General features: G+C 41.9%; 2 protein-coding genes across 2 annotated transcripts in view; one reads left to right on the forward strand and one right to left on the reverse strand.

Annotated features, from left to right (window-relative positions):
* id2a (inhibitor of DNA binding 2a) overlaps positions 1 to 11,635 on the forward strand; it is a 28,959-nt gene extending 17,324 nt beyond the window's left edge. Inside the window, exons 4-7 of the transcript XR_006926708.1 lie at positions 8,704 to 9,138; positions 9,644 to 9,784; positions 9,927 to 10,023; positions 11,359 to 11,635. The gene's annotated coding sequence lies outside the window, so the exon portion shown is untranslated. The remainder of the gene's footprint in view (positions 1 to 8,703; positions 9,139 to 9,643; positions 9,785 to 9,926; positions 10,024 to 11,358) is intronic.
* kidins220a (kinase D-interacting substrate 220a) overlaps positions 1 to 25,813 on the reverse strand; it is a 53,063-nt gene that overhangs the window by 13,327 nt on the left and 13,923 nt on the right. The window contains 18 exon segments of the mRNA XM_046856088.1: positions 287 to 486; positions 1,100 to 1,278; positions 13,294 to 13,456; positions 14,829 to 14,973; positions 16,540 to 16,631; positions 16,767 to 17,004; positions 18,956 to 19,096; positions 20,448 to 20,734; positions 20,832 to 20,876; positions 20,879 to 20,982; positions 21,285 to 21,450; positions 22,706 to 22,885; positions 23,008 to 23,172; positions 23,272 to 23,449; positions 23,719 to 23,817; positions 23,911 to 24,009; positions 25,046 to 25,144; positions 25,299 to 25,496. Of these exon segments, the coding sequence (XP_046712044.1) occupies positions 287 to 486; positions 1,100 to 1,278; positions 13,294 to 13,456; positions 14,829 to 14,973; positions 16,540 to 16,631; positions 16,767 to 17,004; positions 18,956 to 19,096; positions 20,448 to 20,734; positions 20,832 to 20,876; positions 20,879 to 20,982; positions 21,285 to 21,450; positions 22,706 to 22,885; positions 23,008 to 23,172; positions 23,272 to 23,449; positions 23,719 to 23,817; positions 23,911 to 24,009; positions 25,046 to 25,144; positions 25,299 to 25,496 (2,778 nt within the window).

Here is a 25,813-nt window from a genome sequence, read left to right on the forward strand (position 1 = left end):
AAAATAAAACAAAAACAATCATTTATCATCAAGTGGAGACATCATGAATATGGTCGAATTGGTCAAATATGTTTTATTAAATAGATTCTATTATAAATATGCCACTTATACATTTCTGGTTAGATGCTAACTGTATTTCATTGTCTCTGTATTCTGCACAATGACAAAGTTGAATCAAATCTAATGATTACAATAACCCAATAAAATCTATACTAGATATATTTGACAATATTCAAGATATTGTATTTCCTAAGAGGACATTATTTTCAGTGTGCGCGTGTCTCACCCTGTTGTAGAATGGGTGTTGTGGCCCAGTAAGGCCGCTGAAGTAACTGCTGTGAGTCTGTGCGGGAAAGGAGCCGGTGGGCGAGCAGGCTGCAGGACCCTGGCCAAACACAGAGTGTGGCCTCGCCGGAGCCTCCTGCAGGGGCATTGTGGGATAGCTCACTCCGCCGAGGTGCATCTGCTCCCGGGCATCACGCACATCTTTGCGAGAGAGAAAGAACGAGAGAGACATCATTTCTGATGGAAGATTAGAATTTCGACATGTGTTTAAAGGCATTCATTTACTCCCACTCATGGTTAACTTTAGCCAAATGATGCACAGCATTTTTAGTAAGTCCTGTGAGAAAAGAGGGAAAGAAAAAAAAAAGGCCTGGTTCTCAAAACAACAAACAGTGATGACCAAACAGTCTCCTCCCAAAAGATTCAGTGGATTACCAGTGCAACGTGCCAGAAAAAGTCTGACAACACAACTTTTTTTTTTTTTTCCCTGTGTGCTGTAATCACACGTTTCTGCTCGGGGGAAAGAAGTAGTCAGAGAAACTCAGGAATAAGGAGGCAATTTTGAATGATGTTTCACATCCTGAACTAAGCACAAAAGAACCCTTGTTTCGTTCTCTTGCCTTAAATAGTGGAATCGTTTACAATTCTGGTCTGGGTTTTCGACACACCTCATAGAGAAGATCGACGGTGTGAAAAGCATTAATGGTTAACCAGGGGAACTTCCATCCCGCTTGGATAAAACCAGTAACTAAAAACTGAGCGTCTCTAATAGGTCGATGTTTTATCTGCGCTGGAATGAGTGGTGTCTGTATACCGGCGATGATCTCTCGAAGTTTGGGGTCCAAGTTGACAGTGCAGGGTAGGAACATCTCCACGTCATGGACTGTGAGCACAGGGGTTCTCGAGGACAGGAACACTTCAAAGCTGCGGATGTCTCCATCGATTTCCAGCAATGGTTCCACATCCTTGGTAGTGGGGATATTTTTGGAAATCCTGCAGCACAATGAATGGTTCAGTAAGCAATTTTGTAGACAAAAGCCTTACATTTTGACGTCCAACAACAAAAATACAGCCCATCCTTCCAGCGTTATCGGAACTTCATTAGAATTAAACATTGTACACTGTATGGGTTTTTTGGTCAGTTTTTTCAGCTGTTCTGGCAGTTTTAGACTGTATTCCCCTGCTTGGGGACTCATCTAAACCAGGCAGAGGCCGATGTGAAAGGCAAACTGATATACAAGAGTGATAATTACAAAAGGAGTTAGTATTTCAAGCTCACATCGAAATATTTCTGATGACGTATCTCCTTTTTTCTGAGTGAGTCCGGATCATGCTGTAGTCACGATCCCTCGCTATATCGTACGCACTAGCATGGAGAACATGCTATAAATCTTGGCCCCGATTTTATTACGGTCATCTTGTGACAAGAAATAATCCAAGCAAAAAAACAAAAACAAACTAATTGCACAGTGTGAAACTGGCTTAATGCTTCTGGCCCACTCACACCACCTTAAAAAAAAACACCAAGAATGCTTCAGAACTAGCCTTGAACTCAACAAACCACAACGTCAGGCAGTATGTGATAAATCACTTCCGGGCATGGGAGTTAATATCAGATGCAGATCAAGATTTGTTAACTGATGAATGCAGACATTTTGTTCTGTCTGTCTGCGCTGCGAGGGTTGGATCAACTGCTATATCCCAAGTACTAACTGGTTAGGAAACAGTTTTTTGGGCTTCTTTTTGGTAATGGGCCCAGACTTTACCACATAGTTTTTGAGCTCACCACTTAGCATGCTTTCATTGCAGTGGGTTAAGTAATCCGATTTGAGGCGAGCACAATGGAGCTCAGTGGCCAAGCTGACGTGTGGAAGGTGCTACTGGATTCTAAGCAAGAGCTAAATGAATAACGAAGTCCCTAAGAGTCTCTTACACGCTGTAAGAAAATGTTTTTACTCCAATTACTCATTGGAAGTTGTAGCTTCCAGCATACTCTGTAAAACTTTCCTCTACTTTACAAAGATTTAGCTAAGACACTTTAATCCAGTCATGTCAAAATCATTGTAGGCATCATGATGCAATTTTCTATTATAAATTTACACAAATCATTTTTATTTAAAACACAGATTAGAACCTATATCTGGCCGGTCCACACTGGCTTTGACACCTAGTTCCCTCTTTCTGACATCCGAGTCAAACAAAGATAACTGTTAAAACACAGTGAACTCGTCCACAGCTGCGTTCACCAAAAGTGAATGTGTATGACACTGTGTGTGATATACTGGGTGGAAGAAAAGACTACATGCACTGGACAATGATGTGCAGTGTGCGCCCACAGTCCTTAGAGTCAGTGGCATCATCAGTGGATGCCGTGTGACCAGACGGCTGACCCTCCACACAATGTCACTGCACGGAGGTGGAGATGAGCTCAACATAAAAGGAAGTGCACAAGGATGGGGGGGTGTGGGGTGATCTTAATCAGGGACCCGCAAAGCACGCAGTATAGATGTACGAGCAGTTCGTTCGCAAATAGGCTTGCACGACACCACAGTGAAGAGGGCGGTGGAAGCCGAACACATGGTGCCTGTAAGGGAATGGCTCTGGTGCTTTTCCCACGCACTGGATTAGGCAGAACTGGTGGCTTGCTTCTCCTTAAATCCAGCTGGAAATGTTTATTTGGGGTGTGTGAGACTGTGTGCTTATATATGTTCACTCGCAGACAAACAGGAGCCAGTGACGAGAGCCTCTCCAGAGACTTCCTCTGTTACAAGACTGACACACACACACACACACACACACACACACACACACACACACACACACACACACACACACACACACACACACACACACACACACTGATGTTCCTCTACTAACATGGCTACATAATGACGTCTTTAAGAAGTTCTTTTTAGGAACATAGTTAAAGACACTTAAAATACACACCAGACTTCCCAGCATGAACTGATGCATATACTCCATATCTGGAAAATGACTTATTGTCTTATTCATAGGGAATAATACAAATTTGCCATCCTTAACACAATAGCTCTTTCACATGAAATACTGTTTGAACACCAAATTCATATAATGCTTAACTCTACAAGCAGCCATAAAATTGTGGTTTATGTCCTAATGATGATTGGGTAACGACCAGTTTATATGATTTACTCCAGACACGATGCATTAGAGTTAATGGAATTTTGAGGCACACAGTCTAAATACTAATGCGCATTCCACTTGTTTATGGAATCGCAGACTTGCCAAATCAGAGGAGGAATAATAGGCCATTCTGGGAAGGGGGATAGAAACACTGTAAACAGGACACGTGTGCGATATACGCAATATTACGATATTTCAGCAGAGTTGTGACTTGAAACTTCAAGTTTAAAAAGTTCAAATGTGTTGCTCGTCTGTAACACGAGTGGATGTTGGGGACGTTCCGACTCCAAATACACAAAGCATAACACTGCAACACAGTGACTGCTATGCAGAATGGTTTTGGGTGTGTAAAAGCTCCACCAAAGCCTTTCTATTTTATCTGGCATGAAGCAAAAGAACACAAATGTCCTGACACCGGCCAACACAACACCCAGACCAAAGCATAAACATACCATCACAACACTCTAGCTCTAACAGCTTGAGCTGACAGCAGCCATACTGGCGTAAGTGGGGAATTATGGTAGAAGGGATGTGGGGGTTGGTGGTTCTGTTGGTCAGTCACTGAGGACATATGGGTAGTTACTCATCTTCCCCTTTTACAGATATGTGTTTGTCCTCTTTCCTTTTTGCACAATCTTGCATTTGCAGACTGTATGAGAATGGACACACCGAGAGCCATCGCGACTGAAACCTTAGTCTCATCACATAAGCTGCTAACGTATTGTTTGAAGGACTATCGTCAGTTTCTAATGCTAAAACATGCAGGCTGATATTTGTGTTGGCTCGCACCAGTGGAACCCATCCGCTTAAAAAAAAAAGACAGCATTTTTTCATGCAGTTAGGAGGAAAAGTTGGCCCAAACATCAAGTAATTGGTTCCAACATTGCTTGTGATATTTTTTTACTTTGCTTTGGGAAAAAAATGCAAATAACCAAAGGCATTGTCAGTCATCTTTCATGGGAACACTGGGATCAGCAGAGTTGCTTCATGTGAAAACATTGTTACTTTTTTTGTTTTAATAAATGCAGAGGCAGATAAAAGTGTACTGGCTTGCACGTGTTCAATAAGACTATTGACTGCAGCCATGTGGTGGCTCTGAGACTAGAGGCATGGCTGCCTTGGGAGGTTTCTGGCCTGCGTTTCACTAAATGCTGATCAATCCTGACACTGACTGAGCCTTCTTTTCTTCCTCCTCTTCCTCTTTTTGAAAAACTCCTACACAGCAGCAGCTGACGGGAAGGAGCATAATTCTCCCACTCTTTCCCCCTCCGGCTGACCGATTAACGTGCCACTTGACTTTGCTTCCAGCCACCCTTGTGATGATGGTGCGAGGCGAGTGCCTTTCAGTATTTACTCAAGATGGCCAGATATGCAGGAAAGCTAACGTATTCGAGTTTTGAGAGTAATAAGGAGAATCGACTTTACCGCTGCAAAAAGAGCAATCGCGGCCGAAATTGCACATCATAAGACGACTAGTGACAGCCAATGGTATCCTCGTAGAGGCGGGACCCCGAGAGCAGCTGGCAGGCTGGCACGTGGAGCTGTAGGCGTTCGTCAACACTCCCTAGGGTGAGGAGCTGCCAGGCGCTCAATCAAGCAAGCAGAGCAAACATGTTCATGGCCGTACTGCTGATTCGCAATTGCATGTAAAGACAGCACTCTGTTAAGAACCTCTCAGTGGGTTCCAGTTCAGCTGGATACACAAAACTGACCAATACATGCAAGTACAAACACATCTGCATTCAAGTTTTCCTTTTACTGCTCCCCTGACTGGAAACTTCCTTTCGCGAATCCAACTTACACTTGGCAGACAGGATTAATTAAGCCTGACTAAGACTGAAAGATATTGGCTTAATAAAGCAAAGCGCACTGGTTAAAAAGACCAAACTATAGAAAACCAAGGAAGCAAAATAAACCCATTTAATGAAACTAGGACACCAGTCTTTACAGAAAGCCGACACCTTGGCTAAAGGTTAATTAAAAAGTCAATTACTACAAAACCAAAACAAAAAACAAGGCAAACTTTGAAGTCAAGTGCTATATGAAACATATGGTCAATTCTACTTCAGCAATAGTCCATGAGAAGTCAAATATCAGCAAGATGTCATAGCATGAGACATTGGTTCCTGAAGGAGTTCAGGAAGTGCTAACTTATTCCAGGCAACCAGAAGCTATTACTCACTTGTTTCCAAATGGTTGCCAAATTGGTAAACAAGATTTCCCTTGCTGATGAACAAACATTGAAAGATGTTCAGCATATGCTTAGAAGAAAGGCCTGGTTAAAAATTGGTTGGGAGTTGAAAATTTTCTCACGGTTTAATTGATGAGATTGGAAACAAGGAACTTCTCAAGAAGCAGTTGTTTGGAAATACCATGGAACTGAATTTGCATTACTGGTCAGCTAAAACATCATCCACATTTTGTTTCCTGTATAAACGTAACATAAGTGTCTTCTGCTCCTTGTCAGAGGTTAAGCATCAACCCTTCACACTCCCGTACTTTTATAATTTTTTAAGGCAAGTAAATGCAAAGACTACATGCCTCTTTCCTACATGAATAGCTATTGTTTTGTTAAATAAATTACATTGTTAAAAATCACCAACATATTTGATTCAGCTTATTTAAACAAGAATTCGACTCAATCTTTAAACTATATAATTTCAGTAATAGTAAAAACTATATAAAAAAGAAATATAAAGAAATCGGGGAATTCAAATACTTGTTTAGCATCTAGGCTAATTATCTTGCACTCATTGTGTGCAATAATAAGAATCCAAAATGGTCATACCCATTATATAAAAGGTCCATTAACTATTCTTTACCAGTATCACATCTCTGTACTCTCTATAAAACGTTGAAATGAGCTGTTAATTTGTCTTTTTTACAGAAAAGAACTGCCACTGAGACCTAAGAGGTGCACTCATACTTCTTGAGCAGCCTAAAGGTACAGACACATCAGGCCACGGCAAGATATCCATTAATCAGCTGCATGCAAACTCGCTACCGGAATGCCACAAGTACTTGGTCCTCTTTCATTTTTTCACTCTACCTACTCGAGCCGTGAGGTATTATCCTGAATATTTTTTTTTCAATGACTTTCTTAGACATGCATGTCCCTGCTCAGTTCTCAGCATGTCATACAGCTGCCTGGCATGTATATCTGTCTATGTTCCTGGAGATACAGGCCCACATCAAGGTTTTGCCAAATCTCCTCTGAACGTTCTGATTATCTGCCAACTCATAAAACCTGTGTATTGCTGGACAGCTAACTATCATTTTCTATCTGACTCGGTCATGCAGTATTCTCCTTTCCAGCGTCAAATGGGCCTACCTTTTGCAGCTGCACATCTTTTTTTTTTCAACCTCCCCTACTTCTCGAACTCTCCAACGGCTTCATGTTCCTGTCTGCGGCGAATTTAAAAACGCTGATGCTTGCTGTCAAAGCCAAACCAGCTCCCACCTACACTCGTCAGTACCACTCCGTACCACGTTCCCTTTGAGATACGCGTACGGCTCAACCCACCATCCCTAAAGTCTTAACATTGATTCAGTTCTCTGTTCTGACATCATCCGATCACCTCTTTAACAGGTTACTTGTACTACCATATACTTTTCAGCAGAAACAACAAATGGTGCAACACAGAAAGACAGAAGTGGGGGGTTTTGTGAGAAACAATGACGGCTGTCTTAAGGTTTCTGAGAATTATGAAGTAGAGATGTAGGGAACTCTGAGAACTACAGAGTAAATTCAACGGCTGTATCTTTGGGAAAACAACTGACGGATTAAAAGCATAGCACTACTCAAGCTTGCACTAAGAGAAGTTGATTGAAGCATAATTTTCTCAGGGCCCCAATGTTTTCCACAGAACCTAAACCTTGATAACCTTGCAATTATCCTACTGAATTAATCAAATACGCATGTTTTAGAATGCCAGAGAAGATAGGGCGATAAGCATTCGCTCGTTTCTCTGCGATGCTAATAAAATTTTCTTTCGAGTGCCCTGGTACACTCATTTTTAATCTTTTAATCCATAAAAAAAAAAAAAAAAAAAAGACTTTAGAGCTTTGGCCAAGCACCAGTGTAACATTCGCTCATTTCCCACTCTCGTCATCATCATGATGTCGCAAAAAAACCGAGCCTGGGAACTACAAAGCACAAAAAAAAAAAAACAATTCCTCTGTGACAGCGCGGCGCCAACCCAGTGTTACATCCACTCTCATCTCCCTCTGTTCACCACACAGCCTCTCACTTTATTTCTAACTTTCACTTTCTCCCACTCCCCAGCTCATCTCAACCATCTGGAGGTCACTCTGCCAACCCGAGACTGTGTGCTCCTTTTCAGAAATAGTGCTCCGTTCTATTGGAAACAATCTATTCTTTCTATTTTCTATTTTCCAGCAACCTGATCATTGACAGTGCTATCCATTTTCCAGGTTCTCACCACCAAATGTCTCAAGAAGGATTCAGTAGCTACACAAGAGGCTCAATCCAGAGAAAGAGAGAGGCATACTGAGCAAAACTCTCAGACTTGTTCGAGACAAGCTCGCTACGTGACGGAAATACGGAAACAGCAACGAAGAGCGAGATGAAAAAAGAATCTTTTACTCAGGGGCACAAAAGTTCAAAAGTGTTGAAGAAGGAAAAAAAAAGGAAGCTGTTCTCTTTTGTTGAGAAGTGATATTTAAAGCCTTATTAGGCAGCATGCATAAAGGGAATTAGACAAAATGTGCTTCAGGAAGAAAAAAAAAAATGCTTTTATCACTGACGGTAATTGCAACCAAAATTACAATAAGTGGTCCAATTAAAGTAATCCTGAATGAACAGTATATCATCTTAATGTTTCTGTACTTGCAAAAAGGAGTATTTCTAATGAGCTCTGATTGCCTCGCACAGATTCATTTTAAGTGTCATTAGTTAAAAAGTTTTGCAGAAATCGCCTTTAAAAGCCGGGATTAAGGGCGCAGCGCGGCACTCGTTGTCCGCTGGATGAATGTGTGACGTGGGGAAGCGTGACAGGAGAGAAGACGCTTGCGGATTTGTAAACAAGGAGGAGCGTTTAGGCATCCAGATAAACTGAAGGACAGTGTGAGGGAGCCATGCCAAGTGATGCTTTGCGAGGTGAAGAAAAAAGGTGAGGGGGCATGTGCTCTTTCCTGAGCTTTCACACTCGCTCCTGGGTGCGAAAGGTTGTGTGGGAGCACGTGTCACCAGCTCTCCTAACGGTTAATTAACAAGGGGCTCTGGCAGTATGGGAGGTGTGTGTGTGTGTGTGTGTGTGTGTGTGTGTGTAGGGTGAACGACATATGCTAGCGGCCCATGTCAGGTGCGCGTGTGTATGTGTGTGTGACGAGGGAGGGGTTGGTCTGGGCACGGTGCTCAGCCCGCTCGGGTTCCGTCAGGCCGTGCTGGCACGCGCAGGACACCAGATGTCGGAGCAGAGACGGCTCGGTGGGCCACACCTTTCGACAAGCTAAAATCGGAGCGCGGCAACCAGAAATAACCTCCCGCTGGACCTGACTCCGCTCAAAAACTCCACACCAGATCACGGCCACCAGCAGTCAGAAGGACTCTCGCTTCCTCTCCGCCGGCGCACTAGATTTGGGCTTCCGCCTGCTGCCGGACTTTACTTTTTATGGTGTAATTACGCTCTTCCCGATTTCCCCTCCTGAGGTGAGGGAGAGAAGAAGCAGGTGAGCGAGTGCACAGCAGAGGACGCAGAGAAAAATATGTCCGGTTAGAATTCGAAAAAAAAAAAAAAGGTGAATGCATTCAGGCAACACGGCCCCAAGTGTTGATTTGCAACTTCTGACAGCTATAAATAACAAAAATAAATAAATAAATAAATGTGCGCAGCCCTTTCGGGGGTTTGTTTTGCTTTCAATTTGCCTAAGTGTGCTGGGGCCGCAGAAGACTTGGCCTCCTACATGCAATTTGTAGTTTTCCCAGTAGAACGGATGAATCACGCTGGTCAGGGTGTTTTTGTGTGTAGGTGCAGACTCGGCCTGTGTCTCCTGAGGACACAGCGATCTTTGTGCTCAGAGCTGCCCCCTCCAACACACACACACACACACACACACACACACACACACACACACACACAGTTTCTAAGACAGATTACTTTAGCCTGCACTGCCTCTCTGTGTTAATCATAAAACAGGCTAATGTTATTAACAGATTATTTACATTCTCCAGAAGATTAAAACACTGGCGTGCCGTGGGAGAGAAAGAAGTTGCTTCCATGATGAGAGCGCCGCTCTATGGGATAGACGTATCTAGAGAACCGAAGCAACACATCGTTACAGAGGCATTGTGTCAGTGACACAGCACACAGCACGGGTAGCTGGAACTCTTCTGCTTACTTTCTTTAAGGCGTAGTAATTGCAGCAAGGTGCGGGTGTGTGTGTGGTTGTGTTGTGCTACTTACGTGTATTTCTAACGCTCTGCGTCATGAGACTCTTCTTTATTTTTTTTTTTGCAGAAGTTTGAAAGCAAAGTGAGAAGGAAGATAATACTTGGTACAGAACTTGAAAGAGCCTAAAGGCTTCATGACTTCTAATCCACTCTGAGAGAACAAGGTCAGTAAAAGGGTATTTTATCACTTCTCTCTCCCAGAAATCAATGTGTGTGAGTTAAAGGGAGGAGGAGAGAAACATAAAAACAAATCTAAACTAGGCAATACGCCCACATGCTCTCACACACAGTATGTCCTCTTCCCAAGCACATGATGCGTCCATCAGCCCCCTCTTTCTCACCCACATGCACGCACACACACACACACACACACACACACACGCGCACACACGAAACAGAGAGAAGCCACATTGTGAGTGCGATTCAGAGTGACAGCTGACCTATGAATCGCTGACTCACTCTTTTAGTAACGTCCTCTCTGATAGGCTGATGCGTCTGGGGCGACATACAGCCCTGGGGCGTATGTGGAAAGTTGAACTCGCAGCCACATGGGCAGTGATGTTTCACAATGCCCCTACACACAGGCCGCGAGGGAAGCAAGAATCTGAAAATGACTGTTTGTGGGTCAGTGTTTTAACGTGACGCTGACCGCAGAATGACAGTTAAACAGAGGAAGAAAGGAGTAGAGGGTGAGGATGAAAACAAAAAGGGCTTAAAATGGGCAACCGGCGAACATCAGCCGAGGGATTTGTGAAGTGATGTGACTCACGTCGCTCTAAAAAAGAACTAGCGAGAGATAAGACAGCCGCTTGGCCACGTGACCAAACGAGGGAAGCGGAGGTGAAAAGCAAGCATCAAGAAAAAGTTGACAGTTTATCATCAGGAGACATATCTGGCACAGATAAGAACGCAACATGTCAGCTGGGGTTTTTTTTAGCTCTCTTCAGGAAAAAAAAAAAAAGATCTCAACTGCTGATGGTTGTGTTTTAAAATGATCAAGAGTAGTGCATACTTATATCTTTGCTATAACCTTCGCATGTTTTTATGTGCCAAGTTCACCGTCAGTGAAGTTAAACATCTTTAAACCTTCATTTAAATGACCTAATTCTAATGAACGCACCATGTTCCAAGAGATAAATATCAGCACCATGTATTGAGCCAAACACTAAAGTGGAGGAAAACAGGGCAAGGGTGCAGAAGCCGAATCAGTCAGAAGGACGATTTTAATGTTCTTTCAAAAACTTAAGACTTGCAAGCAAATGGCTGTTTCACAGTAAAGCAACAGTATTATATGCACAGGTAGTCACAGAGATATAATGGAGATGTGTTCTGATGATCCCATCGTAACCTGAAAAATCCAGACACGGCCTAACCTACCCAGAAGCATTAAAGAAAGGTGACCTGTATGGGTTAATGTTGAGCACAATCAAATAGCAAATTTAAGCAAATTACAGTACCGTAATGTATAATCTTTACAGTATGTATGTATGTCTCAGCAGGGCGCGTGGACAAGCGGCAGTTCGCGAGGAAAGGGGCAGAGCCAAATGACTGTGTGCGGCGACGCCAATAAAAATGAGAGGAACAAGAGCTAAAATTGGGCTTTGAAACACCAAAATCCCAGAACAAATATACGCCCTCCGACACCGAGACAACTCAACTCTGACTGCTGGCGAGGTTACGATTTTTCAGACATCCTGGCAGTGTCCTAACGGATCATACGAACATGAAAATGCGGCAAAATTGTAATATTTGTAAAAATAAATATTTGTATCGCTACCGTCATTGTAAGATTGACAAACCATCGTAACTTAGGGACTTCCTGTATACTACCTGCAGCTATAACGAGACAGTGACAGGAGGGAGCTGAGCTTTAAATTAGCTAGTTCAAAACTGTATGTTAAAAAAATATATTTATATACACATGAGCAAATGAAAAGTATTAATGCAAATATGCAATCACTAATGAATAGCGTTAGCAAAGCCAAAGCTAACTAGCTAGTAGGGGGAGGTGGTCGCTTAGTGGGTAAAGCATTGGACTTTGGATTCGAAGGTCGTGAGTTCAAATCCCAGCCACAGCAAGCTGCCACTCCTAGGCCTTTGCCCCTTTGAGCAAGACAATTAATCCCATAGCTGCTTAGTTGTATAAATGAGATAAATGTAAGTAGCTCTGGATAAGGGCAAATGTCATAAAAAGCACATGATTAACAGTGCAGCTGTAGATGAGGTTATCGATCAACAACGAACGTTGGCATCGACTTCTTCTGGGTTGCCTGTCACTGTAAATTACACTTTCTTTATCAGTAAAGCCTGACTTGTTTCTGCGACTCGATCAAAGGAGTCCAGCCTGAAATGTGCTACCGTTTAGCTCACACTGCAGTCCTCGGGAACGTCAGGAGAAATAAACCTCATCAACTGCCATAAAAAAAACGGGAGCTTGAATGACATCACAACTGTCAAGTTTCTAATTTTACAACTTAATTTACTACAGGGAAGTCTTTTATTTCATCTTTAACAGGTGGGGGGTAGGATTGGGAGAGGGAAAGAGAGAGAGAGAAAGAGAGGAGGGAAGAAGCAGGTGCATTTATACACTACAGGTATGACATGAGTTTAAGATGAGAGAGAATAATGTGAGCAAGTGAAATGGAGAGAGAGAGAGAGAGAGGAGGGAAGAAGCAGGTGCATTTATACACTACAGGTATGACATGAGTTTAAGATGAGAGAGAATAATGTGAGCAAGTGAAATGGAGAGAGAATGTATGCGAGAGAGAGAGAGAGAGAGAAAGAGAGAGAGCGAGCCAGGCTGTGTGAGAGGGACCAGATGCTGACACTGAGACGCTCTGACACTTCCACAGCCTGGGGAGTCACAGCATGCTAGTGCAGTGTGACAGAAAGCAACCTTTAAAGGCCAAGCCCTGAGCAACAGCAGCAACTGCTTCACACACACACACACATACACACAAAGCTACATTCTCTAAAGAAGTAAAGAATTAGGCAAATACTTACCAGGTCAATGTTCAATACATTGTTCTACAAGAGCATCGGATTTCCTGCGATTTTCGGTGACATTTGACACATGAAGGCAGCTTCACTGGCTGAACAAAAAGGCCAAAACCCATTACTTCATCGAAAGGTCTCTTCCTGGCCAGGTCAGAAGTGATACAGAAGATAAAAAATGATGAAAAATTCTCTACTGCCACCGTCAGGCAAGAGGAAAAGAACAGCCCTGAGACAAATATTTACAGAGCAGCTCGAGCTGTTAAGCTTTGTGACGGCTGTGAACTTGTGTGTCAAACTGAAAAGTAACTTGTTGTAAGTGCATGTGTTGATTGGGCTGTTAGCAGCTATTTCGAGCGCACAGGATGCGAATGCGGTTCCAACATTAACACAGAATAGCATAGAGCAAGCGTAGGAGGACGGCTGGCACCGGACCTGACCTCTCGTAAATGGTCTTGAGCGTGACCTGGTCCGAGACGAGGTCGTTCTCCTCCAGGAAGAGGATGAGCCAGGACGTTCGGTAGGGCCACTCCTCCGTCAGGTTGATCCATGACGCCAACCGGTCCCAGTTGAAGATGATCTGGTTGGCTCGGAGGAGACGCCCTGTCATAGCACGTATATACAATTATACAAAATTCTCCGGAATAGATAAAAGTCAATGATGAGGAGATTGTTTCAGGAAAATAATTTCTATGAAATCGATTTGTACTCGTATTACAAATTTACAAACTAGTAAACAAGACTGTTGCTATAAGGAAACAATAATAATCAATTACAATTTTAGCACTTTGTAACTTCTGTCTTAATACAGTAAAAAGAGAAGAAATAAAGCTCTCCCCAGGTTTAATACAAACCAGCTGCAATGAAACAGCAAGTAATGAATGAAATATTAATTTAAACATACTTTAAGTGTCCAGGTATTCAGTTATTAATTAGTGGCATCTACCAATGATCGAATTCATATTACAGCTATAGATTAGTTTATTGATTATTTGAGTAAACGTATGAGAAGTACCTTTTCTTCATTAAAAAAAGCAATGCTAAATATACAACTGAAAAGAAGACGGGTCTCTTAAAATGAACAAGTTATTTGTTTCCTTTTTAGTGAAATTAACATTTTTATTGCTGAAATTGTGAACAAGAATATCTGTGAAAACTAAACCCATTTAGTGCATTTAATTGCCAGATTACATCAAAATGCAAATACAAATATATACAAAAAAATTATTAATTAAATAAATATAAAAAAAAAAAATCATATAAAATCTCTTTCAAATTACTTAAAAATAAATAAAAAAAGGTAAACGCACTGTATGGTGTTTTCCCTTATGTTTTAGCTTAAAACGATTCTAAACTTTGGAAACTTTCGGCTGTGTTCTTTGGCCTAAATCTTCTCCTCGCCCCTCGCTGTTTCCTCTCCGTTTCCTCTGTTTTTCATTTTACCTGTACAGGGCTCTCATTTATAAACGTGGCGTACGCACAAAACTAAGCTAAAAACGTGCGTAGGGCAGTTTCCCCGCAAAGGTTGCGATTATTTATTTTTGTTTATGAGAAAATTGAAGGGAGAAAGTGAGCACCTGTAAGTAAATTCTGAACGCTGTGTACGTGCGACGTGGAAACACAGAACTTGAGAAAGGGGAATCTGCGAACGTTTCCGTCCCCGTTTTGTGTGTAGGCCACATTTATAAATGAGACCCCAGAGCGGTCCAGAGTTTAGCGGGTGGTGCGTTAATAATGGTCTGTGGGGAAACACTGTGCTCCGCGTGTAGTTAAAGGGACTAAATGAAGCATCGAGGCAAATCATTTTCGAGTTACTATTGCAAATTGAAACTTTCTCGAAAAAAAGCGAAAAGAATATTACTATATCTGTCCCTTGTATTTGGTATGTTTGTTCTTTTAATGGTTAGAAAAACCATACAAATATTTTAGATTTCATGATTAAGCGGTAAAACAAAAATGATGGCGCTGTATTAACCTGTGACTGATACGATGTTGAGGAGTCTTCTCATGGTCTGAGGGCTGATGTCACTAAACCAGTCTTCAGTAAGCAGCAGCTTGGTCAGGTCAAAAGACATCTGGCGTGTTACTGTACGCTGTATCTGACGTCTCCGGTACGTATCCTGCAGAACATACAGACGCACTTCAGCACAGAGGCTCGTTTTAAACAGCTTGCAACATTTTACAATTAATAAGAAGTTCCTTCTTGGGACCACTTTTGATAGATGCTGACCACTGCAGACCGGGAACATCCCACAAGAGCTGCAGTTTTGGAGCGATCACAATTTGGCCCTTCTCACTTAAACTCTCTCAAATCCTTGAGCTTGACCATTTTTCCTGCTTCTATCACATCAACCTTGAGAAAAAAAATGTTCAATTGCTGCCAAACATCCCCCACCAACTAACAGGTGATAATCGCTGTTCATAAAAATGTCATAATGTCATGCCTGGTCACTTCATTTTCACACAAAGAGGCACATCGTTTTTCCCTCCTGCTGCGACACCGAGACCCTCTTCCAAACAATTCTGCTAAAACGCTAGACTTAAAAAGATGTTTTCTGCATGTAATAATCACTGATCCCATAAATCGTCCCAGACTGCACCATACATGAGAGAATTTACAAAAAAATACATAATCGTACCAGAAAAAAAAAAATGCCCTTTTTGTTTATAGTATTCTATGAATTATAATTGACAATTGAGGTCACATGATCGCAACCATTATTCTTTAGCATCGGGTACTTTATCCACAGCTGCTTTCTTGTTCCTTCCTTGTCTTATAGAACTTCTCAGGTCGCTCTCGACAGCTGATGATCGAGAACGCTATGGCTCTAAGTTCACTTTGATGTTTATAATGACGGCCTTGTGAGTGGAGTGTGTGGCTACCAATATAAATGAACATACAGGTACCCCTTTTCAAGCCAGCGGTAAGGCACATGATCAGTTTGCGTCTCAAAAAAAAAAGAAAGAAAAGGGATAAAAACTCCAGAAGGAGCATGGACAGATATTGACCACAGCTCTTACAAGTTCACGTTAGTTAAAGTAGCAGTAACGAGGTACAGCCAATGCATCTTCCTCTCTGTAATGATTTGGAAAGACTTTATGAGCTTCTTGTAAACGGGCGAAACATGAACTTGCACTCTCGAAAACAAGGACGACTGCCAGGCGCGCCAGTGGCGGAGGCAGCAAAAAAAAAAAAAGGATCGCGTCCCCGAAAGCCGAATGAAAAGCGGGCTGATAAATCAGCGAGGCGAACAAATGGGGCACTCGCAGGGCAGGCAGCGGAGCCATTTAGCCTCCCACTAGACGCCGGCCATGCCAGAGCTTTGTCACTGAGCCCCACTGCTGCTGCACCCTGTCATTAGGCAATGCCATCTCAGCGGGGAGGGTAAACAGACATTAAATCAATTACAGATGCTCCTCGGCGACATCCAGGGGCTGCGACAGCATCCCTCTCCACATTGCCAGCCTTGTGGCGAACACACGAGAACAACAAACAGGAGCACGCCAACAGCGCGAGCGCGTGTGTCTTATATGGGAGTGCTTGCGTGACGCTCGTGTCTTGTTTCACCGAACGAGGAAGATATTTGCATGAGGATTGAGGAGAATTTACAGAGCACAAAATATGTTCTGCAAATCCATGACCCACTGGTTTGTTTGTTTTTTTCCCCCAGTCAGATGAGACTTACCCTCCTGTTCAGAGTCGATTTACTGCCCTGCTTGGCCTGCTCTCCAAGACTGTTCTGAGACTGAAACTTCCTCTCCAGTTCTTCATGCCATGCTGCAGAGGCAGAAAAACAAAAATATAATCAGGCATTTACATCCTTTTTAGAGCTCGTTAGAAAGTCGTAACATACTGCAGGTTAATGATACATTGTCGATTATTTTAACCTTTTCACATGTTCTTTTTGCTCACCCTCAGCAGCTAGCAGATCTCTATTGGTTGGTGAAGCCATTGAGAGTTTCTTGGCCGTGCTGAGGCCGCGGCTGTTCAGGAAGACAGGGAGGTGCACTATGTTGCGCATGTAGTCGTGGCCGTTGATGTTGGAATCACGCAACACACTGTTCAGGTTCTGGTTGATGGCTTTAATAATGATGTGGGGATCGCTGGCAAAGATGGAGATAAATGGGCCTTTGGAGAAGAGAATCCTCACCTGCAGTGAAAGAGATGCATGAGAACACAATTTCCTAACCCAGGTCCTGGAGTAACCCTGTCTTGCTGTGTATTTCAACTGTGTTTCAGCAACCATTTTATTATATGTTCTCAATGGACAATAATATAGAAATGAAACTTGGATATATTTTAGTCAATTTGCAGCTTGTAGATTTACTGTTACTGACAAGTGGAACTTCCGCTTCTGCAAATTCTAAAGCAGTGCTGGCACCACACATGCAGACTCATGGCAGATTCTGCACCTGATGCACAGCACGAGGACTTAACTTCCTCGTGGAAGTTCCGAGTGGAACCCGCCTAGGAAAACCTCTGTATGACCCTGGCCACTTTACTCTAACTTAGTTTCAGGGTGTTGCCGATCTTCATACAGGCTAAGCCATCTTTGTGGAGAACAACAATTCTAAATCTCAACTCCTCAGGGAGTTTTTTGCAATGAGGTGCCATGTTGAACATTGTGGTCAGTATGAGAGAAGTGTACCCAAAGCACCAAAGATACAACATTTGTATGGTCCTGTCAAGCAGACAAAAACATGAACATGATGATGAGGACATGTGGCTTTGCATGGTCACACAACATACAGCTGTTATCACTTAGGCTATACTTACTTTTGTTGCTAGTTATTTGGACAATAATAGAATAATGGCTGTATGTCGAGTTATTTTCAGAAGATGGTAAATCTGTACTGCTATACAAACTGCACATTGACTACTATAAAATAGATCCAGGTTTTATTTCTATAGTAATCTAAATTAAGAAGATTATATATTATATATTCTGTATAATGCAGAATATAAGTGTTGCTTAACATTTTTGTTTTGCATTTTATGTAATGTTTCACATTTCTTACTTATGTGTCTTGTTTTGATTCATAGTGCTACGCTTAATTCAATATATTTCTTTTTTAACTAAAATCAAATCAAAATTAAATGTGGTGGCGCTCGCATTTAAATTGACATTACTGTATCATTCAATAATAATGATTTGTGGTAGGCTGAGCCACTTATCCCGTCCCTGAAATCTGTCGGAGAACAAGCTTCTTGCCCATTTTGTAACGTCCTTCTTAGAATTCGGTTGAGTTATTCCGGCACTTAAATTTGGTTTTCAAATTATATAAACAGCACCTTTTATCAGGGCAGGCACCAAATAGAAAAGTCTGCAATCTAGGGAAAAAGCTCCAGTCCTGGAAATGACAGGGACTTTCCAGACTCATGAGAGACTCGAGCGTGGCCGAGTGTCACAGGACACTGATTTGTACACTATTTAAAAAGTTAATTACTGATGTCTGCTGCCTCAGGCGATCGTCTATGCTCAAATATTTGTTTATAATGCAGTGGGCCACAAAAAACCTTATTGTCTCTTTCCCAACATGCCATAATCCTCCACAGGCCATTTCCATTCATAACAGTATGCAAATCCTTTCGGCTATGGAACTTCCGCTCCAGCAAGCTTAAAAAAACATTTAGTGTGTGATAAAAATTCAATTTTGTAATTTCTATTAAAACTGAGAGCTAAAAAAATTAATAAAAAAAGCTCAGACTTTAAAAGTGATGCGACTAAATGAGCCACAAAGGGGTCTTTGAGGTTTCAGGTGCTCTGGAAGGAGGGAGATTTCATTAGCACTTAGCAGGCTGCCAACACAAGGGGATTATATCCCCAAATAATAACGTTTGGCTGAAGGAAATTCTATTACTCTGGGCGGAAAAGCGGGATCTGAACTTTCTGGGGTGAACTCTGATAGCTAGAGTGTGTAGTTTCTGCTTTGTTAATGAGAAACTGATGAAAGTGTTTACCGTTTAGTCAGGTTTGAGGTGTTATTTGTGCATTTAGGTGGAGGAAGAAGATGGGACAAGGCACAAGCAATTTCTGAAATGTTGTTTTCTTGCAGAATTTTGAAATCTGACCAAATGTACAAACACAAACAAACACACACCGTATCCAACATCTGCAGCACTTTATCCTGTTCGCAGGAGTCCAAGCCGTCGATGATGACAACCAGGCGAGTCTGATTCTGAGTAAAGCCATCGATGGTCTTCGCCATTTTAGCCATGAGCTCCACTTCACATTTGAGCACCTAGATAAAAAATAAAAAACCGACACAAAAAATAAAAAAAGCTGCTATCTTTCTTCACCAGCGTAGCCTAGTCGAACAATGAAAAACAACAGAGAGATACAAACAAGTAAAAAACGATACAGAAATTATAAAAAGATGCACCAATACATGAAACATAATTTATAGAATATAATTCATGTGTATTTATGATTTTAATATAATGCAATATACAGGTGAAATCTACAGAACGGTATCAACTACTACTCACTCACCACTCACACACACACACACACACACACACACACACACACACACACACACACACACACACACACAAAGCATAACATTATGACTGCTGAAGTGAATAACACAGATTATCTCTTTATCATAGCGCCTGTTAGTGGGTGGGATTTATTAGGCAAGTGAACATTTTGACCTCAAGGTTGATGTGTTAGAAGCAGGAAAAATGGGCAAGTTTAATGATTTAAGTGAGTTTGACAAGGGCCAATTTGTGAGGACTGGACGACTGCGTCAGAGCATCTCCAAAACTGCAGCTCTTGTGGGATTTTCCCGGTCTGCAGTGGTCAATATCTATCAAAAGTGGTCCAAGGAAGGAACAGTGGTAAACCGGCGACAGGGTCATGGGCGCACGAAGCTCATTGATGCACGTGGGGATCCAACAAATGAGCTCCTGTAGCTCACAATGCTGAAGAAGTTAATGCTGTTAATGATCAACAGGTCGGGACTGTTTTGGCAGCAAAAAGGTAACCAACACAATATTAGGCTGGTCAGTGGCTATAAAGGTATACATTGGTCTGTCTATCCATCCATCCATCCATCCATCCATCCATCCATCCATCCATCCACACAAACACAGTATTCAATAATTATTATAATAATAATAAATAATAGTCTAATATACAGATTGTGCTGTTATAGGTAAACAAATGACAGCAAAGTGGATTATTTTCGAAGTAAGTATTTTCACTCTTGTAGCGCAAAAATGGTCAGGGTTTAGAATATTTTATAAAAAAAAAAAAAAAACTTTTTAAGCACTTTTTCCCCACTTTTGTTTATGTTTAATGTATGAAATGAATCATAATCTCATTCTGTTACAGACACTGGAGGATTCTTCCAAGTCTTGCTAAATAAACATCTTCTGCAAGTGCCTAATTAAAGCTGCCTTTTTCAAATCAGATAAAAATTGTGTGCAAAAAAGATTTTCAATTTCAGTTCAGGTATTTACATTTCACCTGATTATTTAAAACCAAAATTTCTAAAATATATATATTGCTCGAAAACCTCTCAAATACCCGTCTCGTGTAGCCTGTACGTACAGTATGACTTGCATGTTTACAAAAGTGTTGTATACCTTCATGAAACCCTCGCTCTTCAGCTTGTGCATGCTGTTGGCGGCACTGTGTAGCCTCCGCCGCTGCGAGCGCAGCACCGAGTCCGCCACCTGCCACCAGGTCCTGCAGTTGAGCAGCAGAGCGAGGCCCACCACACTGGCCACAGCTACTAGCACCGCTTTTACCGTCACATTGGGTGAGTCCACTTTAAAAATAGCCAAGAGGGCCATACCTGTCACCAGGCACGCCAGAGTCAGTGCGAACAGAACGAAAGATGGCACGCAGCATGTCTTCTTCCACTTCTTTCCTGAAGATGGCCAGAAAGAGCCACAGACAAATGCTGTCAAGTCAAATGATATCTTGTGCAGAAACATGAAGTGGAATTCAAGCGAGCCATTTCAAACCTTGTGTCTCTTCGTTCTTAAAGACTCTGAAGAGTCGAGTAGCTAGAAACCAAATTCTCTCTCACATGCGTCTGAGAGCGTGGCAATCATCTCAGCCATGGAGGTCTCCCCACCCACACTCGACAGGCGGTTATAGTCTGTAAACAGAAATCTAAACAAGCACACACACCAGTTGCTGGATATTTTTGACCTCTGTAACCAGGGCTTTAAACTTCAGAAACGCTGCATAATTCTAACTACTGTAAATAGCTGGACAGCTTCACTAATCCTATATTAAACAGTGTCTAAACAGTAATGGTAACAGTAACCTGAACAAAGTGGTCGCTCGCTCGTTAAGCCTTCCAAACATGGGGCATGTGTTCAGTCAGACTCATCGAAATCTAATCACAGCTTGATTACCAAAATTAATTGCTTTATTAAAAAAAAAAAAAGTCATGTCACTGTGTTTAGTACCTGACTGGCAAGGCCTTAGTCGTCTGCTCAGGAAGCTCCGGTGGGTTGACAAACATCAGTTTGAGCAGCAGCTCTAGGTAGCCAATGTGGCGTGCAAGTCTGGTGCTGATTTGCCAAGCCCAGCTCCAGCTCTCGCCCTCTCTGCGCCCGCCGAAATACACGAGCACTAGAACAGCGAACAGTGAGGAGAACGTCTGAATGATCAAGAAACACCAATCCAATCCACAATTCCTTATTACTGTCCAGCAGCATTCAGTCAGTACTCTACCCAGCATGCTCTGAACGAGTGCGTCTCAAAGTAGGGTCTGAAAGAGTTTTTATAGTTACGGTTCTGATTTAGCAGATTTCACTTAGATTTTAGCACTTGTTTAAACTAAAATTGAATCCGTATCTCAATGATTAAACATATTAAAAAATGTGCTTTGTGTGCAATGATACTAATGAGTCAAACACTGATATCTATTAAAATGATCATGAGACCAAAACATTCTTGAAAAAATAATCACGCAAATAAGGTGCAGTAGCAAGTCAGAGTCAGGAGTCTCTTCCATAATTTATTCCTCTCAAAATGTTCTGCTTGTGTTAAACTGATGCTGAACTGTATGTTGGTGCTGAGTAGATACCACCAAGCGTCAAGTTCAAATAAAAAGGACTGTTTTTGCAAAATGTTGAGTAGAAAGAAAGATATTTGACTTTGAAATGTAGAAGTTAAAGTTAAAGTCTCCCCAAACGGAAATTCTTTAGTAAAGTACAGATACGTGAAAAAGCTACTTAAATACAGTAACAAATTACATTTACTTTGTTACTGTCTACCACTGTCTGGGTCACACGCGCTCAGAAGGATATCACAGTGCTGCAGTCAACGGTTTAAACAATTTCTGGCACTGTGCAATGCTGCTCTCTGCTGGACAAAAACAGAGACTATCGCCGCACGTATTCTAAACAGCACGGCGCGTGTTTTTTCAGTAATTTGATTTGCTGGAAAGCTGATTAATAGAACATGTCTGGCTGTAGCTGCTCCTTCCTTTCATGTGCTAAAAAGCTTATTAGAGTTAGAATGGAGGCAGGCTGGGAGCCTATATACAAAAGTAGTCTAATTATCTGATTGACCACTTTACTGAAAATATACTGCATTTATGTGCTTCTGAAATGATTGTGAATATGTGTTTCCAACCTGAAAGCTGCATATGAACATTACTATATAAATAAAATATATAATAATAATCTGTGTACTTCATAGGGGTGCAACATTGAATGCATGCTTCACTGATAAAAACTGATGTGAATATACAGTCACAGTGGTCTAAACCTAGTCTGTCAAGAGCGATTATAGCCTGCGTTGATCATTACAAAAAGTCTAGGTTGTGTGAACTGTTGTATATCAGGCATAACAGATGAATCAATTCCTAAGAGACTCCTACCAAAGAATATATAGAGCAGGGCAAGCAGGCTGAGGGCCACAGCGATGGCCAGCTTTGGATCGACGGAGAAGCCAAGTATCACAGCTACGGAGCCGCACAGCAGCAGAGTCAACACCACCACCAACCATGAGAACTGGAACAATGGCTCCACCTGCTGGCCCGCAAATGTCTTCATTTCGTCTGAAAACATCACGACGGGTAATTTAGTCGTCTTCTTTATATAGCGGTAAAGTGTAAACTGTTAAATTATACAATGCCCATTTAAAATTTTACTGCCGTATAATGTGCAGCGCTGCTCTTACCCTCCAGCTTCTTGAGCAGGAAGGATTTGCCGCTGCCCCACTGCGCGTACAGACCCACACAGATGGGTGGCTGCATGGTGGGCTCGCTCAGGATGTCAGCCAGCGCGCTGCTGTACAGGTCGTAACCCAGCATGTCGCCGTCACACTCCGTAGGGGACAAGTGCTCTACAATAGGTCAGGGGGGAAAAAAAAATAATTCTGAATGCTTATCTATTTGTAGCCAAAAGAATACTTGGTTGAAATGCAAGTTAGGAAAGTACTCACTGGCACCAAAGATCTGCGTGAGGATGCTCTTCTGGTGCGTGCAGTCGATATTGTAGGGCGTCTCGCCCTGTTTGTTGGGCTTGTAGAGAAGACGGCCGTCTTTCGGGTTCCTCAAGAGCAGCTCGGCCAACTTTCTGCTCCGACCCCTGATGGCAATGTGCAGCGCTGTGTCTCCTTTCTGAAAGAGCAGATTGGATCGATCCTGTAAATACTGAGCACTGACGTTCCACGTAAATATTTACCGTATATGTAGTAAAACTGCCGGTGTATGAGCTGATCTGATAATATAAGAACACATTTTCTCATTCATGATGTTTGGAGAAAGTCTGCACGTGTCCTGAATGTCTCTCTTTTATAATAAAGAAAAATTCTACTTCAAGCGTAATTAAAAGACAGAAAAAGTAAGAAAGAAAGAACAACGGTATTCTGAGCGCAGAGCCCTGTTACCTTGTCCACAGCAGACACTTTCGCTTCCTTGTCGAGAAGAAGCTCAACAATCTCAATGTTTCTCATTTTGGTAGCTTTAATAAGTGGGGTCTCCCCTTCCTAAAACACAAGATCGCACACAAACGGGCAGGAAAGTAATGAGTTCAGTGTTGTATTATGCGCCTCCATGAAAACACAGTGATTTGGCTTTACCTTTGTGTAGGCCTCTGTATCAGGGTTACACTGCAGGATATCTCGTACCATGGTGGCGTTGCCTTTTTCTACAGACCAGTAGAGAGCAGTCTTGCTGTCCTGTGTAGAGAAAATAAATGATTAAATGGAAGCGTGCCACTGCAGTGAAACAAATGAAAATAAAACAGGGTGATTGTCTGCTTTAACATGTTTTTATACACTCACAGCCACTATAATAAAATACATGAATGCTTGGAAGGAGCTACAAAAGCAGAACAGTGAGTGCATTTCAGTTACTATGGCCGGACAGCTTAAGCCAGTCTGACCACTCTCCTCTAATTTCAAAGATGAACATGCTATTTCTGCCTGTAGAAATGCCAATCTATGGATGTTACTTGTTTTCCCGCACCATTACGTCCAAACTTTATGGCTTGTTGAACCCAGTAAATCGGTCCAAAAAAACTGAGCCCCATAACATTAGACCAATGAAATTGCCGAACGGGTTCAGGTGAACCAATGAAATTCTTTATATTAAATCAGATGCTCTCCCACTGAATCGGGCCGCACCACATCATAAATATGGATGAGGTTCCTCTGACGTTTGACCTGCCGCTCACTCGGACTGTCTACAGGAAATGCGAATCATTCATCACGCGGAAAACAACCGGGCATGAAAAAAACGCACTTCATCTGTGTTCTGAGCTGCACGACATCGGGAGAAAAGATTCACCGATGGTGATTTTTAAACGCACGACGATGCCAAAAGAAAAACTCCCGAGAGAAATTGTTGTGAAAGGAAGGAGGAAGACAGTGAACAATGAATTTCTTGGTAGGCTACTGTTTAGATACAAGCCGTGTAACAGACACTGTCTTTCGTTAAAGCCTGTGTAAAGTTCATTAGTTTCAATGTAGACACCTGCAGCTTATACATTTAAAAAAGAAATCTGTTAAATTCAGGGCTTATACTTGGGTGCGCTTAATAGTCCGGAAATTACGGTACATCTGATCCCAATGATCAGTCCCATTTTTGCCACTTCTGATGCTTGATGTGAACATTAAATGTCGTACACTGATATAATCGGTGGGTTATAGAATTGAATTTAAACAAATGGGAATCTTCACATCTGAGAGAAATGAAACAGGAAAATACTAGTACCTGTCCCTTAACATCAATGTCCGCATATTTATGCAGTAAAGCGCGGACAATCTCCACATGGCCTCCTCTCACTGCCGCGATTAGAACAGTGTCTCCACTCTAAGACAATAAAAACAAAACAAAACTAAAACCAAGAAACCCACATAAAACCATACAAACAATACAGTAAATATGCAAAGCATTAAATGTTGGTGACCTTTACTTGCATTCAAAATATATTTAGAAAATATTTATCAATTTATCATGTATTCACCCTGTCAGGAATGTTGACATAGGTGTCTGCATCCAAGAGGTCCTGCACTATCTCAGTGTAGCCCTCCATTGCAGCAATCATCAGTGCCGTATTTCCGTCTTTATCTGTCATGTTGACATTAGGGTTTCTCTTCAGTAGCTCTTTGACCACCTCTGTGTAACCACCACGCACTGCCACAATCAAAGCAGTCATCGAGTTCTGACACAGCGAGACAGAGAGAGAGAGAGAGAGAGAGAGAGAGAGAGAGAGAGAGAGAGAGAGAGAGAGAGAGAGAGAGAGAGAGATCCACTTCAGCTTTCTGGAGAATAATATTTGTTGTTCAATCTGAAGGAGTTTATTTAGCATGTGATATAGTATTAGTCAGAAAGTTCACATGTTTAACTTATTCACAGGTACTTATATAGTGTCACATGTTCTAAAGCTAATAATAAATGACACAAAAAAATCTGATTTAACCAAAACCACATCCCTTAATAATGATCGTTTTATTTTTGTTTATTTAACATTCATGAACA

This window comes from Silurus meridionalis, chromosome 8, assembly GCF_014805685.1.
Source record: "Silurus meridionalis isolate SWU-2019-XX chromosome 8, ASM1480568v1, whole genome shotgun sequence".
Classification (NCBI taxonomy): domain Eukaryota; kingdom Metazoa; phylum Chordata; class Actinopteri; order Siluriformes; family Siluridae; genus Silurus; species Silurus meridionalis.